The sequence below is a fragment of the Miscanthus floridulus genome, chromosome 12 (genome assembly GCF_019320115.1).
Source record: "Miscanthus floridulus cultivar M001 chromosome 12, ASM1932011v1, whole genome shotgun sequence".
Taxonomy (NCBI): domain Eukaryota; kingdom Viridiplantae; phylum Streptophyta; class Magnoliopsida; order Poales; family Poaceae; genus Miscanthus; species Miscanthus floridulus.
The window spans coordinates 78211895-78228192 of NC_089591.1; the positions used below are offsets into that span (position 1 = coordinate 78211895).

Sequence of the window (16298 nt, forward strand, 5' to 3'; positions counted from 1 at the left end):
AGATGCAGATGGAGCCGCCCCTCTCCTTCGAGGCGAGGGGTCGTTGTCTGAGGTAGCGTCCGCAGGAGGTGACGAGAGGAGGACCAGGGGCAGCCACCGCAGGAGGCAGCGGTCTCCTCCCTCGACACATGACGAGGTGCTAGAGGAGGAGCATGTGACGGCCATGGCCTCGTCCTCGTCAGAGGACGAGAGGGGTCAGCAGACGAGCGAGGGAGGCGAGGCGCTCGAGGGCGAGGGAGGTGAGGCGCTCAAGGGCGAGGGAGGTGAGGCGCTCGACGGCGAGGGAGAGGGTACCGCTACCCGGACTCTCTACGAGCGAGGTCCCGCGAGCCTCCCTTTGGTTCCACTTCCTCACAACCGCTCAGTGATTCGGCCTATGGCAAAGAGGTAAGTAACTATGGATATTATCACAACTACTTCATAAGATATGTTGGAAATCTTAAGAGAAACTGATAAATTTTCTTAATCACTTGTGCAGGGCCTGATTGGTTTTGTCGGGTACTCCAGCACGCACCCCCGCGAGCATCCTTGGTGTTTTATGTAGGAAATGGTACCCCGACATTGTGCAACTGTCCGAAGAGCCGGTGGTGCGGGAGCCGGCCTCCAACTGGGACAGGTACGCGCTGGTCATGGATGACACTTACCGCAACAAGCAGGAGCGAGTATTGGTGGAGTTTTTGGTAAGTCTCTCTCGCACAACATTGCTTAATACATCGCATTCATTGGTTAAATCTTTTATCGAAATAATGAATAGATACATCGGTTTTGTATGCAGAAATATTTCAAGGCTGAAGAAGGACTTGAGGCCCAGGCGGATCGAGCGGCTGCCGCAACTTGTAGGAAGTATGTCATCGAGATGCACCACCATGGGCGCGTCCAGGCCCACATAGACTACTACAGGTCGGTACTTAGACAGTCCCTCCCCAAGCCTCAAGCAAGACGGATTACGCTGACCCGGGACCAGTACCTTGAGGTAGGCGAATAACATTCATAATGATTTGTTTTGATATTAAGTAGGTTCAATTTCATCTTCTTATATGTCAAATACTCGATGACTTGTAGGTGATTCCCTGGTGGTGCCAATCGTATCCCGAGTGCTGGGCCATGATCGTGGACAAGTGGTTATCATAGGACTTTGTTGACACACACGAGAGGCAGCGGAAACAACGTCTGATGAGGCAAGGTCCAACTCACTATCAAGGCAGCCGTAGCCTCCCCGGATACAAACAAGCATACGTAAGTGATTTCTTTCATATATTTTGACGCTCAATTCTGCTTGATTTCTCACCATCTTCCTGTCTTTCTCGCAGGAGGCTGCACACCCGGGCGAGGAGGTCTTGGAGTTCTCTGCGTGGGCTATGTCCCACATGGGCAGGGCGTCGTCCTCTGTCTCCTTCAACCCGGCTGCCCCGCCCCAGGTGTACTCCGACCCGAACGTGTACACTAAAGTCTAAGAGTACACGTCAACGGTAAGGGAGATCTATGGGGAAGATTACAATGTGCGCACTGAGCCCATTGATGCAGAGGTGATCATGAGGCTCGGAGGAGGCAAGAAGCACGGGCGGCTGTGGATTGCAGACGGCGCCATAGACTCCACCACTGTTCCCTCCCTCGACGCTATCCGAGCACGGAGCACGAGCTCCAGCCAGCCCATACGCCCACGGCCTTCTCTAGCACTGCAGCAGGTCCAAGCACTTCAGGTAATTCCTGTTTTACTCATCGTAGTAGATATTTACACACCTAAATTAGATTTGCATTACTGATACATTGGAGTGAAATATTGCAGGCCGAGCTGCAAGAAACAAAAAGGCAAAGTCAAGAGCAGAACGCGGAGCTGACCGCACAGCTACAGGCCCAGAAGGTCGCGTTTAAGGCCGCGCAGAAGCAGATGGCGGAGATGATGGTGATCATGCAAAGTCTTGGGCAAGCATCGGGTGTACCTGTGCAGTTTTCAGCTCCTCCACCTCCTACTTCTGCAGCTACTCCTATAAGTATGAAAGTTCACTTTTCGCTTGTGCTTTGCATGTATGTCGGCGTTCGTGCCGTTGTGGATGTCGGCGTTCGTGCCGTTGTGGATGTCGGCGTTCGTGCCGTCGTTTCTTGCAGGTTTTGGAAACCTCCCCATGCAGGGGAGGTGCTGCCAAAATTTTCAATTGAGTCTAATCTTTTTGTATTCCTACAATACTAGATGCAATCTCTAAGTTCCAAAACTGTTTTCCCGGATTACTCACACATGCAATCTCTGCTCCTTTGTGCAGCTTCCGTCCGCGGGTTCCAATCAACCCGCTAGTGCATCACCGGGTGATCCTGCTTTTCCTTCACCATCGTCTCATAGGCTAGCTTGATGAGGACTCGTGCTAGGTGATGTGGTTGGACTTTAGCGTGATTTGTGATTTATGGTTGTGACTTGTGCTTGGATTTCATTAACTTGTCGTAATAAACATGTGAATGATGATGAACATGTGACTTGTCGTTGTAATATATTGTGATTTGTGGTTCACAATTATGGTTGTGATATATTGTGAGAAAATGGGTTCTGTGTGATATATATATGTATATATATGAAATGCTTGTGTCGATGGAATGCAAAAAACAATTTTTTTTAAATTTCTGCCTCTTTGCCGAGGGCAATGACCAAGGCCCTCGGCAAAGAAGGGTCCTTTGCCGAGGGCCCAAGCAATAGCCCTCGGCAAAGATTTTTTTGGAAAAAAATCCTGACAATTTCTTTGCCGAGGGCCAGGGAGCAGGCCCTCGGCAAAGGGTTAAAAAAATTCAAAAAACCATTTCTTTGCCGAGGGCCGGCCCTCGGCAAAGAATTTTTAAAAAATCCTGAAAATTTCTTTGCCGAGGGCTAGGGAGGAGGCCCTCGACAAAGGTTAAAAAAATAAAAAAATTTATTTGCCGAAGGTCGGCCCTCGGCAAACAAATTAAAAAAAAAACATTTCTTTGCCGAGGGTCGGCCCTCGGCAAAGAAACCACCAACGGCGCCGGCGCCTGACGGCTTCTTTTCTTTGCCGAGTGTCCGATAAAGGGCCCTCAGCAAAGACCCCTTCGCCGTCTAAAAATTCTCCGAGGGGTCTTTGCCGAGGGCAGCCCTCGGCAAAGCCTTTGCCAGGGTTTCTGGGCCTTTGCCGAGGGGCCCTCGGCAAAGCATGCGCCTCCAGTAGTGACTCGTTGCAGGCTCACGAACATAATCAATCTGCTTCGCTTGTTGGTTCAACTAGGGCTTATCAATTAGCCAACAATGTTTTTCTCTCATAACAAACCGGCACCGGTCAGAGTATGGGCAATGCAGCCTTGCGCTCGTCCGTGACAGGGAGCTTACATGCAGGCGCAGCCACTGGCACGCTGGATTCAACATCCACAGTTGTTGACTGTGACAGAATGGCAAAAAAACAGAGTTGCACAACGAACGGTTTCATGCTGGTGGTTACCTGAAGGACAGACAGTGGTGTAGATGCATGGGGGCCTTAGCTGAAAAGGATGCTGCCTAGGCTAGAATAGTAGTAGTGCAACGCTGCTAGCACGCACAACAGAGATGACTGCTGATGGATTCTCTTCTTTGGGCCCGTATAGTTCACCCCAGAGTTGGCGCCGGCCGGACTGGGTTGGCACTGTAGCACACTGGAGTGTTTCGTTTTATTTGATAATAATTATCCCATTATTGACTAATTAGGCTTAAAACGTTCGTCTCGTAAAGTACAACCAAACTGTGCAATTAGTTTTTGATTTCGTTAACATTTAGTACTCCATGTATGTACCGTAAGTTTGATGTGACGGGAAATCTTTTTTTTACATAGTGTCAAAGTTGGGAGTTTTGGTGAACTAAACAAGGGCTCGGTAGATTTGTTTATGTGATGGAGTCTGACCTGTATGCTGCTGGTCTTGCTTGGAAATAAATGTTAACAAGTGTGAATGATTGATTGATTGATGAGTACGTAGTTGAATTCAGTATTCAACTTCAGTATCATATAAATGTGACATGTTCGAATTCAATACGGCTTGGGATACCTCCCCTTTTTAATTAAACTTCAGAAGTTGGATTTACAAAGCTTTCTGATGAGAAAAAAAAAATGCAACGCATTGTGTGAAGAGATAATCAAGTTCAGTGCAGGCAACCTGCACTGCACAAGGACAATAGCCACAGATTGACCATGCAGCTTACAGTGTTCGTTTCGGTTGGATGGCTCATATTTGACTTATAATCCATGGCTTGAACAATATTTTTCTCTCACACCAAACTAACCAGCAGTACTTTCAGTCATGACTTATAAGCTAATCCAGCGGAAATGAATAGGCTGATTCAGCAATTCACCACGCATGGAAAGATTCTTCTGATAAGACAGCAGCGAGTTTATTAACTGACCGGCGGGGTATGTGCATTGTTCCTTACCACTGGGATTAGCTGTATTAAACACACAGGAGGGTAGGAGACATGAACAGATAACCGAGTAGAGTAATGAGTAACTGACGACAAATGATAATTTTTTTGTGCTGACAGAGATGCAGCAATGGCTGCAAGCTGACATTTTGTTTCGACACCGTTGCTCTGAAAGAACGTGTTAGTCGCACGGTATTTTAGTCCAGGCACATACATCGTGTTCCTACATGTATCATCGCAGCTTCATTTCATCCATATGGCTTGGTGTGTGATTTGAGTTGCAGAAACGAAAACAAAATCAGGCAAGATGCAACTTTGTGTATTGATGAAAAGAAAAAAACTATGACTGTCTGTATCAACTTATCTTCCCTTTCTAACTGCAATGATGGTTATCTGACGTCAAATTTGTGTAAAACGTGGCAAGTTCAGATTGTAACCTCATCAATTCAAAACCCAAAAAAAGAAGGACAATAAACAAAACGTGACTATACGCAAAAGAAGTCTTGATAAACCCTTTGCTGATCGGCCCATAAATCCCAACAGTAACTTTCTTCCACACGTTGTGGGCTCCCTCCAAACCACAGCACCACGCGCTTGCGTCTCGGCCCATATAGCCCACAGACACATCTTTCCTCCACGTATTGGCACGGCAGCGGCGCCGGCGCCGCAAAGCCGAACAAACCAGAGACGAGAGACCCCAAAGTTTCCAAACCCCTCCTCGACCTCGGCCTCACCTCTTCCTCCTCCGCTCCCAAACCTAGGGTTTTGCCCGCCGCGGTGCCGCACCGCAGCGCGATGGAGCCCACCTCGTCGGCGTCGATCGCGCGGCAGACGTGGGAGCTGGAGAACAACATCCCCGCGGCGGCCACCGACCCGGACGCGATGGACGCGATCTACCGCTACGACGATTCGGTGCAGGCGCGGGCGCAGCAGGAGAAGCCCTGGGCCAACGACCCGCACCACTTCCGCCGCACCAAGATCTCCGCGCTCGCGCTGCTCAAGATGGTCGTCCACGCCCGCGCCGGGGGCACCATCGAGGTCATGGGGCTCATGCAGGGCAAGTGCGAGGGCGACGCCATCATCGTCATGGACGCCTTCGCGCTCCCCGTCGAGGGCACCGAGACCAGGGTCAATGCCCAGGCCGACGCCTACGAGTACATGGTTGAGTACTCAACCATCAACAAGCAGGTGAGCCCTCCCCGCTTATTCTGCTAACCGTAACCAGTTCAATGCTATTTCCGATCTGACCGAACTATAAAGTAGCTACCAATGCGGTATGGTATCTATGTGTTTGTTTGCGTTACTTGCTTAGATGAAACTGACTTGCCATGGATTTCGGCAATGCTGCTAATCTGGAATTTATCTTCCTTTGCTGGCACCATATAGCCCTTGAATTAGTTGATTATTAACACAATGATAACTGACTTTGATTACTGAAAATGCACGACTCCTACATGTTGCTGACGAACGAGCTGATTTTTTTTTTTAAAAGAACTTCATTATATGGTCACATGGAATATACGACATTCTTGAAATCTAAATTGAGCCATGTTTGTTCAGATTCATTACTTAATAATCAACAGAGAAAAACAGGTCTGTTGATTTGGAAGCCCATGTGTTCAAATTAGATGTACTGTACTGTGGTTTTCGAAGGAAGTCACTATTGTCAAACAGGAGTGTGTTAATATTGCTGTCCAAATCTGGCATTTGATTGGATTTGTAACACATAACTTGCACAATTTTTTTGATGCATTCTTCTTGGTTTGGTTGTTTTGATGTGTTAGTATAGCACACATTGCTGCCCAAATCCAGCATTTGATGGGCTTTGTAACACACACATTGCATTTTTTTCTGCTATCGTTCTTTGGTTTGGTCGTCTTGATGTATTGGTAATGTTGGTAAAGGAGTAAAATAAAAGTAGGTTACATAAGACCGGTGGCAAACTATAGTCCTTTTCAGCTGTTTCTTAGTACACATTTAAACTTGTGGAAGTATGGAATGCATACTCTTTTCCTTTATATCTCTAATTCTCTGTTTGCCCACACCACTGAAGTGCCAAATTTGTTTGGGAAGTACCTTGAATTTAGTTAACACATTTTGTCATCCTCCAATTTATGTTAAATCTAACTTCATTTGTTCTTCATTTGCATAGGCTGGAAGGTTGGAGAATGTGGTTGGCTGGTATCACTCACACCCTGGTTATGGATGCTGGCTCTCAGGAATCGACGTGTCAACTCAGATGCTTAATCAGCAATTCACAGAACCATTCTTGGCTGTTGTGATAGACCCCACAAGGACTGTTTCTGCTGGTAAAGTGGAGATTGGAGCTTTTAGGACATACCCAAAAGATTACCAGCCACCAGATGAGCCTGTGTCTGAGTACCAGACTATCCCACTCAACAAGATAGAAGATTTTGGTGTCCATTGCAAATCGGTACCTTTCTCCCACTTCTTTGTTTGGCTCACATATGTGGTTTAGTTCTGTTCTAACTGGATTTCTTGCAGTACTATGCTTTGGATATAACTTATTTCAAGTCATCCCTGGACTCTCACCTCCTTGATCTGCTCTGGAACAAATACTGGGTCAACACACTATCTTCATCACCACTTCTAGGCAACAGGGATTATGTTGCCGGGCAGATCTTTGATTTAGGCAAGCATTTCATTTATGATGATATCCATTTCCTATATTCAAATTATTATATTTGTTCTGTCCAGATAATATTTTGTACCATTTTACACTTTGCAGCTGATAAACTAGAGCAAGCTGAAGGCCAGCTGGCACACAGTCGATTTGGTGGTATGATTATGCCATCACAACGAAAGAAAGAGGTCAGTTTCTTCATCTGTGTTCTCTAAGCTAACTGGTGTGCCCATTGATGGCCAACACTTCTGTTTTGTCCTTTACAAGGATGATACTGCTTAGTTTTGCATGTCTATTGCCATTTGTCACCCAAGAATTTCTAGGTCTTTTTTGCCCCTTCTATGTTATTTTCAATGAACCAAAATATTGGGTTTGTGTCTGCTAACAAGTGACTCAGTGGGCAAATATATTAATGAATCGAGCTGCTGAAGTTCTAATGATCAAGCCCCTATGAAAGGCTGTTTCTATTGTATGCTTCAATTACACAAATACACCAAAATATCTTGTGATGATGAACTTGTTTTGTTCAGTTACTTTACTGGGAGGACACTTCAGACCAATCTGTTCAAGTCGTAAAGTCGAGTCAGCCACAATTAGTTGGTTTTCTAGTTGACCCTAGTTCGTTAATAAGTCAGTTGTCAGTACCTGACTATAAATCGAATTAACCCATTGGCATTAATGTCTTGCATAGCATGGAACTAGAGAGAATTTTGAGAGCACAAAAAGATTGGGGCTAGCCTGCTAGGTCAAAAACTAAGCTGCCATGTGTGTATATATTGACATAGGAAGATCTGACAAATGGCCCCTTAAATTTTGATATTTGCACAGCAGCATATGTTATAGACCTTAATACAGCTCTTTTGTTTTATATGTTGTGCACTGCTGTCTTCAGCAAGAGGAGTCTCCACTGGCTAAGGTAACACGAGATAGCTCCAAAATCACAGCTGAGCAGGTTCATGGTCTCATGTCACAGGTGATCATTCCTTTTTTTTGTGTGTGTCTTATTACTCAAGAAGTCAAGATTAGGTTAACTTCGTTTGGATCTTTGAATGTTGCCTTGATACTTATGAGTTATGATGATGCCTCCAGGTCATAAAAGACATCCTCTTCAACTCTGTTCACCCGTCAAGCAAGGCAAGCACAAGTGCTCCAGATTCATCCGGTCCTGAGCCTATGGTTGAAGCCTGAGAGTTCCAGCCAAAGGCAACATTGAATATTTGTGTTATGCCATCACTAAGATAGTTGCAAGCGTAGCTATCTGATTCAGAACGTGCAAAACAAGTTATATTTTGTGGTAACAGAATCATTATGTAATTATGAGTTCCCGTCATCTTGGGCTGCCACTGAGAGGGGGTGTGATTTAGGGCCTGTCTGGTTGCTGACCTGGCAAAATTGCTTGGGCCAGGCAGCAATCTCAGGCATTGGATTTTGGAGGCCTGAGGCTGGATGTGGTTGCCTGGACAGGCAGGAGTTAGTTCACTTGCTATATTTCACTAGGTTTCATGGTATGTAGAACGCTATGGCCTTGGTTGGATGCATGCGTATTCACTTCAACCCACATGTGTTAAGTGGATTGGAATAGAACAAGACGAATACATGTGCATTCAAGTCTGTTGGTCTGCACGTTTATTTGATTCATGGTGAAATATTTTGGAACCATTAGACTATAGACTAGTGATTTATTCAAAATTATTAGTTGAAGGCTATGCGTTGGATCGGTATTTGAAAGCTTTCATAGCCAGGAATCATCATCTTAAAATAGTTGTTTGTTTGACTTGCGATTTAGTTATTGGAAGGGTCGCTTTAGTTGTTTGTTTGACTTCGATTTAGTAATTGGGTTTGTTTGACTTCGATTTAGTAATTGGAAGGGTCGCTTATGTTTAGGCTGTTTTATCGGGTATTTGAAGTTTTCATTAACTAGGAATTTCGATCTGTCATTAAGTTTTTGTTTAACTACTTTTCTTTTTTTTTTTTGTGGGTGATATTCTTATGTTATTATCATGTTATTATCGCGGTTACTCGGAAGAACGACAGATACACTCGTCGAGGGTATTAGCACACCGAAGAACTATCGGGATAGGTTTTTTTCTGTTTAGCAGCCCTGCTCAAGGAACGTTGCCAAAGAGTCCCTTGTACCCGTGTTGTCTCGGCTTCCGGTTTGTCTCGGCTTCCGGCGGCTACTTGGTGGCCACGAACGCCTACACGTTCGCCATAGATCACCCGCTCCGACGATGCCACCCTGGCGCGGACGGCCAACCGCGACGCCTCCGTGGCCCCGTCAAATGGCAAGGGCTCGCAGCGCAAGGGCATACTCCAATCAATTTGCTTTTAACCAGAATTTATCCTTGCATTATATCACATCTGTGATTTGTGATGAACAGAGTACCGAATAGAAATATTTATCACCGGCATGTACATACAGATCCTGATAAGGCAGTAATCAAATCGAGTTTCTTGCATCCCTTAATGAAACAAAACATAATAAAATATGGGCTGAACTCATATTCTATCCTTGCCGTTTCCAACTACATTCCTTTCTATCTTAAAAAAAAAAGACGCCATTCCTTCCATCATGATCTCATTTCTCAGCCTTCTCTGCAACGCCTACAATCGAGATGGTAAGCTGATCACTGATTCACTGCAAGAAGAAAGACAAATTAGTCGAAGTTCAAAGAAATGTGAACTTCCTCTTAATGAAATACGTGTCGTGAAAAAAAAACAAATATGAACGAATGTCAATGAAGCCTGGCTGCACACTGTGAAAACATAGCTCAAGCTGACACTGTGCAATACATTATTAAATAAGTTACTGCTAGACAATCTGAAATGTGTGGTTACTCGAGCAGTTGAGCTATCCTCAAACCTTTCGATGATGAACTTAACAACTCTGAGATACTAAATTTGTACTGCTTTTCATCACAAATTCCAGGCTTATGTAAAAACTGATTGATTTCAGCACAGGCTAACTATTTACAATACTAAAAGATAATTAATCAGTAACTAGGCCATACAGTAGCATAAGGCTTTGTACTGCACCTGTGTGCGGTGCTGACTGTGTAAAGATTTTGAACAATTCTCGAAAAACATCAACTACGACGCCGATCTCATGGCCTCTGCTCTTCTTTCATGGACATGCATTTGCCATTTCAAGCTTTCAACGCGTAGGGCATGGACGCAACACGCAGATCCACATCCACACAAGTAGTAAGAAAAATCCAAAGAACTACTGCAACAGGCTCTAAGAGATCTATTAACTAACAAGTCACTGTGTCTATATATATTTTTTTTCAAAATTTAAACTGTTAATGCAGCAATTAAATTTGTGTGGCCTTGATTGTGAGTGCATGTACCTTGTTCAGGTGGTGCCACTGCTTTGATCAGAATGTTTGCATTCTTACAATCTTGACTGAACACCTGCAGTAATGAAATATCATCAGAAAGGAGTGCAAAATAAATTATTTCTGAAGGAATGCAGATCTATATAAGGTTCCAGATATTTCAGATAGTTAAAGTCCGATTTTCATAGTTCAGGAACTGCTTATAGCATATTGTCCATGCTTGTCATCTCCAAGAAAACCATACAACAAATGGGATGGAGGGGGCGTGTACTTATGCTGGGCGGCAATGGCACACTCGAAGAGATCCCTGCTTAGGATTTGGTGCTGGAGGAGGCGGTGCGTCAGCAGGAGACACACTTGATCTGAGGACGTAAAGAAAGAAGCACGGAGGCAGAGACGACAACTAGCTGCCTACAGTGTCAGTGTTAAATCGTCTGAGTCAGTGCACCATAGCACCAATGATATCAGAGCCAGTGCACTACAGTGGATAGCAGCAACAGGAAAGTTCCATACAGTGAAGATGATCAACTGGCTTTTGGATTGGTAATTTTGTTGAGCTTTCCCATTCCTCCCTGGTCCTAACTACAGATCGTAGTTGCATTTAGTATACATTAGTGACTAAAAATACCGGCACCTACAAACATTTAGTTTCTGTGTAACATAAAAACAGTAGCTCAAAAGAAAAGTACCTGCTACAATTCAGTATTTCAATTTCTACGCTTTCTGTATGATAAAACAGTTTCTTATGAAAATATAAAACCCAAATATGTTGAAGCTAGTAACCATGAATCAAAGTAAGTAGAGTACCAAAACAGCATTGGAGGTGTACAGTATAATAAAGACAGAGATGCAGTAGAGAGGGAACTCCTAAGGCAATTATCTGAAAAAATAAAGAGCAGCACATTGCTTGATTAGGCAACAGTATCCTGATTCACAGGCATAACCAGTGGAGAAAATTCCTAATTTCTAGTTTGGCGAAAGAAAAAAAATTTGCTCAGTTTAACTCCAATCAGGTTGGATCCATGCCGTAATCAAGCCAATTAATGAGAAGTTCTTCATATTGCAAAAGCAGAAACTGGATTAAATAAGATCACTCACATTATACAATTTTTTTCCTACAATAGCCTAGAGTAGCAAGAAGCCATCACATGGAACTAATGGAGCAAATGACTTTATCTAAAGAAATGATGATTCCTAATGCATCAAGTGAACTGTCTTCCCTTCTAATGTACTTCGATAAGTAATGCAGTGCATGTATCATACTGAAAATAAGGAAGCACCTGAACAACAAACAGGGAGCAAGTCTAACCATCTTCCTAGAGCCAGAGTGGGAGCCAAGCACACCGCTGGTCACGTCAACACACTGGATCTCCGTGGGCTTGGAGAGGCCCACCTCTCCCAGTGCAACCATCACCTACTCCCTAAGGCTGAGCTCCTCGAAGCTCTCCACAGCCTCAACCCTCTTCCTCTGCTGTGGGTGCTGCGAGCACCACTTTACGCCCCTAGCCTTTTTCCCTCAAGGGAGGCTTCGGGGCAATGAGCCAGGAGGCATCCTTGAGGTGGCGACGAGGCATGCTTGCTTGGCGCTACAAGTCGTCAAATGGGTGTCCTTACCCAATTTGAAAATGAGAGATCAAATTGGTCGCTAGCCCTACCTACTTAATGCTTGCCCACGACCTGAAAGCTCGGACATCTTCAATCCTTTTACTTTGAGCTTCTGTTTTGTCATGCAATGAATTCAAATTCCTATACAGGTTCTTGTGTAGTTTCAGGAAGGCATGCCTGTATTTCCACTTGTCACAGTAAATGTTATGTTCTGACATGTAACTAATGATCTCCATCACCCTTGAAAAATATCCACCTTTAAGAAAATTCAAAACCAAGCAATCAAGCAAGTCCCTATCCAAATCTAGCTCTCCATATTCAAGTCTGCGCTTTATTTCTCCCCACAGCACGGTGATCTCCCTATGCATGTCCATTGAAGAATAACCACACAATATATGGCAAAAAGTATGAGAGGTGGGTCTGATATTTTGCTCTCTCATACGCTTATATGTGCAAAGAGCATCTTCCATCATTTTTGCCTTGCAGAAGAAAAGAACCGAATTATTGAACTCTAATGTCAAGTGCTCTCCAGAGTTGTAATGTTTAATTTCATCAGCCAAAGCAGCAAACAAAGATGAACTACTAAGGGGTATTTCATATTTCACTACTTTGGCAATATTCTTGATGGTAAATGGTGAATTAGTATGAATATCATCCATGGTAGATGCTATCTTTTGTATCTGTTGAAGAAGGCCATTGAATTCTTCTGACTTATTCTCCTTCTCATATGCTCTCAGAAGAGAAATGTAACCAGTAATCCCGACTGGAATCCCGGCTGACTCCAAATCATCTATGATATCATGAGCAGCATGCAACCATCCCATTTGAATGAATGCATTAACCACATCTTGAGGAGAAATTAGCTCTAGACCATCTTTATGTGACGTAATAAAAAAGCTAGACAGTATATGCATATTCCTTGATTTCATACAGCCAATAACAAGTTTAGCAAGAGCCTTTTCAGTATGAAGAAGGTTTCCATCAGTAAGAACAACAAGGCCGAATTGGCTTTCTGTACCCAAAACAAAACCCCTGTCAACCTTTTCAGGATCAAACATTATTCTATATCCGCTTTTCAGATTTCCAGAGCTAATTTGTATGATACTTTGTTTCTGCAAACCATTGCAAAAGAAAGCACTAGGTTTCCGTTGCTGATGCAGATCGATTAAAAACTTTGCAGCAGCATCCATGTCATTATATTTGAAATGCAGGCTCAATAGACTGTCATAAAAATGCTGGTAGTACTGACGAAATGTCAAAGATGTTAAAGAGTCGATGCTTCTTTTCATGTGTATCAACTCATCTCGTTGCCCAACCATCTCAAAGACACGGCTAGCCATCACCACTGTATTTACATCGGCCACAACTCCGATCAATGACATCAGTTCCATTATTTTCTGGGCCTTGATAATGCATTTAAAGTTCACGCATGACTCCAAAACCATATTGAACAAGGTGACATTGTTTTTTATTGGATCTAGTTTTTTCATCTCCCGCCTATCTGTAACTTGGTCCAAGAAACTCTCGCAAGTCTCAATCAGAACATCAGTGGAAAGGTAGGATCCTACCTGTGACTTCAACATATGCAGAAATACCATGCTCAGCATATCAACATCAGGAAGCTTTCTACTCTCCAGTATGATCCTCAGGACCATGCAGGCTGGGACAGGCATCTGATCTCTCGCAAGCGCCAATGCTAGCCTCATTAGTGAGCCACAATTGAGAAGATTTCTGTTAATTTGATAAACTGAGAGAACCATGTCAAATGCCCTCTGAAGCCACCTCCGACTAGACATGTAGGTCAGCGACACAATCATACTATTCAGTACCCGAGGCTCAGGAAGACCGTGAAGCTTCTTGTAATTGCTCAAAGATTGCAGCGCCTCTTCAACATTTCCATCCTTCATAGCACAGTCTATCTTCCTCAACAGAGTATCACGGGAAGGCGCCTCCCATGGTAGAACCTTACTGGTGCCAGTGCTTGTGGAAATATACCTCCTCCATGGTCCATAAACATTGTTGGCCTGGAACAAGAACAAAAGAATTCATATTATTGGCCACTAAAGCAAAGTCAACCATGCACAAGTATGTATACCTCAAACTGTTTCCAAGCAGTGTGTTCTTACAGGCGAGGTAGCTCCAGTAGCATGAGGAACAGACACGAGGCGCAGGTAGCGGCAGCACGCCAGAAACAACCTCCTCATTCGAGGCAGCGTGCTGGTGAAATGATGGAAGGGTGGCCAGTGGTGGATCCAGAAAAAATATACAGGGGTGAAACTCAGCGCTCTAGAACAAGTGAACAACATAATTCCATCACATTCCATACAAGTCAAAACGTACTAGTTTAAAGTGGTATAATTCAATACATAATTCAGTAAACGGGTTTGTATAGAGCTACAAAATTCATTTGGTTTGGTATATAATTAGAAAATGGCCAAAACACAAAGGTCTCATAATACATTAAGTTTAACAACAAAAAAAAAGCATATCAGGCTCTGATTTGATTGCAAGATAACATAAGCGAATCCCTCGTCAATGTCTACTGAAACAATGAATATATCCCTTCCCACACGCATAATAATGTAACAAACCAATTCCAAGCTAAGATAAAGCTCCTAAACAAAATCTAGAGATTCTACACTAAACTCATCAGAGACACAGAGATGTTTTTTTTTTAACGAGAGAGACACGGAGGTTGTTAAGCAAACGTACACTTGAAATCACCACATCAGAGCAGCGCAGATGTAGAGGGCCGAGGACGGCGCTGGACGATTAGCGCTACAGCCTACAGGCACAGCCGTGGACGACAGGGACGGCGGCAGAGGCACGGAGGTAGAGAACAGGGACGCGACGGCGCTGGATGGCGGCTCCGACGCGCGGGACTGGTCGAGCGCTGGCGGGTTTCGGCGGCTCGGCGCGCGCTGCCCGGTGGTTGGGTCGGTCGTCGGCCGCCGCTCGGTCGAGTCGGGACGCCGCCTCAGACGGAGCTGGGAAATAGCACCGCCGCAGGGACTGACAGGGAGATGGGCTACCGCCGCAGGGACTGGCAGCGCGTTGGGCTTTCTCCAGTTTCGGCCTTCAGTTCAACGTCTAAGTAGTAGAAGGGTTTTGGGCCAAATTGGGGTGGTTTTGGGCCTATACAGTGTCCTTTAGACCCGCCCCTGAGTCCCTGAGTATAGGGCACCTGCTCTCGAGTCTCTCGACTCGGCTGCTGCCGACGCCGCCACCACGATTCCGCTCGCAGTGACTGGATCCTACCGCCGCAGCCCGCTGCCTACGCGCTGGCCACCGCCCTGCTGGATCCCTGTCTCCCTCCGCCGGTCTGATGCCCTCGCCCCTCGGCAGGCGGCAGCTCATCTCGAGTGCTCCCTTCTCGCCCACGGCCGTGCTCGCGTAGACCGGCCGGCGTCACCGCCGGAAAGGTGTAGGCAGAGCAGCGGCGCCGTGCTGCACCGCCCCCGGGCCCCAGCTGTCTTGCGCCACCACCCACAGCTTGTAGGGCGCAGGCTGGTGGCCGGAGCTCCGTTCCTGCGGTCGGGCCTTCAAGGTTGCACTCCTATTCGTCTGCTCTGGTACAGCTGCAACCTACAATTTGGTACATTTCTCTCCTGTCATACTCCCTAATTTCCAATTCCAACTGTTTGTAGTTGTAGTCTCTACTAAATTGCATGAAAATTGAAAGTAGAGCCACCATTTTAAAATGAAAATTAACAGAATGTTCACAACGAAAAGGACCAAAATTTTGGCATCTTATTTTCCCTCAGGCTGCTATCAAACAACCGAAGGTATTTGTTTTTGTGTGTATCATGTAATGTTTTTAACTATTTTATCGCACTAAACATGTAGTTAAACCATCATCTCGACTTTAAATTTTTCTTTCATTTTATTTGAATTCTTTTTGTAATATACATGGAGTAGTTTTCACCAGTAGGAAGTGTCCCTAATCTTGAACAAATCCCGGGTCTGCCACTGGCGGCACTCCAACTCCAGGCACTAATGATGGCACAAGTCAACCAAAGAAACCTAGGGCAGGGTTTATGCACTTGAACAAAATTGAGTATCCAAGAAATCTTCAAACCAATTGAAAATCATCCACTTGAAATTAGAGACCAAATGAGGTGGGCATATGCTTTGAGTGGTCCAATCCAACCTCGTAATCATACATTTCCTCGTATGTTAGTGCCTAAAAATCATCAAATGGTTTGAAGAAATGTAAGATCGTCTTATGTTAGTGCCTAAAAAGACTTCAGTTGTATACACCATCCTTTTCTATTCTACTTTTAGAATTTTAATTAATATTTGTGTCATTATTTAATTTATTTTTTGTATA

General features: G+C 44.7%; 2 protein-coding genes across 15 annotated transcripts; one reads left to right on the forward strand and one right to left on the reverse strand.

Annotated features, from left to right (window-relative positions):
• Window positions 1-5053: 5053 nt before the first annotated feature.
• LOC136497114 (COP9 signalosome complex subunit 5-like) lies at window positions 5054-8355 on the forward strand. Its single transcript, XM_066492898.1, has 6 exons — window positions 5054-5569; window positions 6534-6815; window positions 6887-7034; window positions 7131-7213; window positions 7918-7998; window positions 8115-8355. Exons 1-6 carry the CDS (start codon window positions 5177-5179, stop codon window positions 8211-8213), a joined length of 1086 nt encoding a protein of 361 aa, XP_066348995.1. The 5' UTR covers window positions 5054-5176; the 3' UTR covers window positions 8214-8355.
• Window positions 8356-9201: 846 nt separating this feature from the next.
• Window positions 9202-15009, reverse strand: LOC136497810 (pentatricopeptide repeat-containing protein At4g17616-like). Of its 14 annotated transcripts, none has more exons than XR_010769441.1 (6): window positions 14681-15009; window positions 14095-14254; window positions 11644-13992; window positions 10877-10945; window positions 10376-10774; window positions 9203-9663 (listed from the first exon to the last, which is right to left on the reverse strand). XR_010769441.1 is itself a non-coding variant. In XM_066493669.1 (3 exons), the coding sequence occupies exons 2-3, from the start codon at window positions 14170-14172 to the stop codon at window positions 12019-12021; spliced, it is 2052 nt and encodes a 683-aa protein (XP_066349766.1). In that variant the 5' UTR covers window positions 14173-14185; window positions 14681-15009; the 3' UTR covers window positions 11353-12018. The 14 variants fall into 14 exon arrangements, 4 of the variants coding, with proteins under 4 accessions (XP_066349766.1, XP_066349769.1, XP_066349765.1 ...); XR_010769438.1 differs by adding an exon at window positions 11171-11243 and having other exon boundaries at window positions 10376-10945; XR_010769444.1 differs by lacking the exon at window positions 10877-10945 and adding an exon at window positions 11171-11243 and having other exon boundaries at window positions 9205-9663; window positions 10376-10439.
• Window positions 15010-16298: the final 1289 nt, after the last annotated feature.

What these genes read in the sequence shown, in the direction of transcription:
- LOC136497114 (XM_066492898.1), top strand. Translation starts at nt 5,177, where the DNA reads ATGGAGCCCACCTCGTCGGCGTCGATCGCGCGGCAGACGTGGGAGCTG. An exon ending in ACTCAACCATCAACAAGCAG is followed by an intron (nt 5,570 to 6,533) that starts GTGAGCCCTCCC and finishes TCATTTGCATAG; the next exon opens with GCTGGAAGGTTGGAGAATGT. An exon ending in CATCACAACGAAAGAAAGAG is followed by an intron (nt 7,214 to 7,917) that starts GTCAGTTTCTTC and finishes TGCTGTCTTCAG; the next exon opens with CAAGAGGAGTCTCCACTGGC.
- LOC136497810 (XM_066493669.1), bottom strand. Translation starts at nt 14,172, where the DNA reads ATGAGGAGGTTGTTTCTGGCGTGCTGCCGCTACCTGCGCCTCGTGTCT. An exon ending in CTACTGGAGCTACCTCGCCT is followed by an intron (nt 13,993 to 14,094) that starts GTAAGAACACAC and finishes TTCTTGTTCCAG; the next exon opens with GCCAACAATGTTTATGGACC.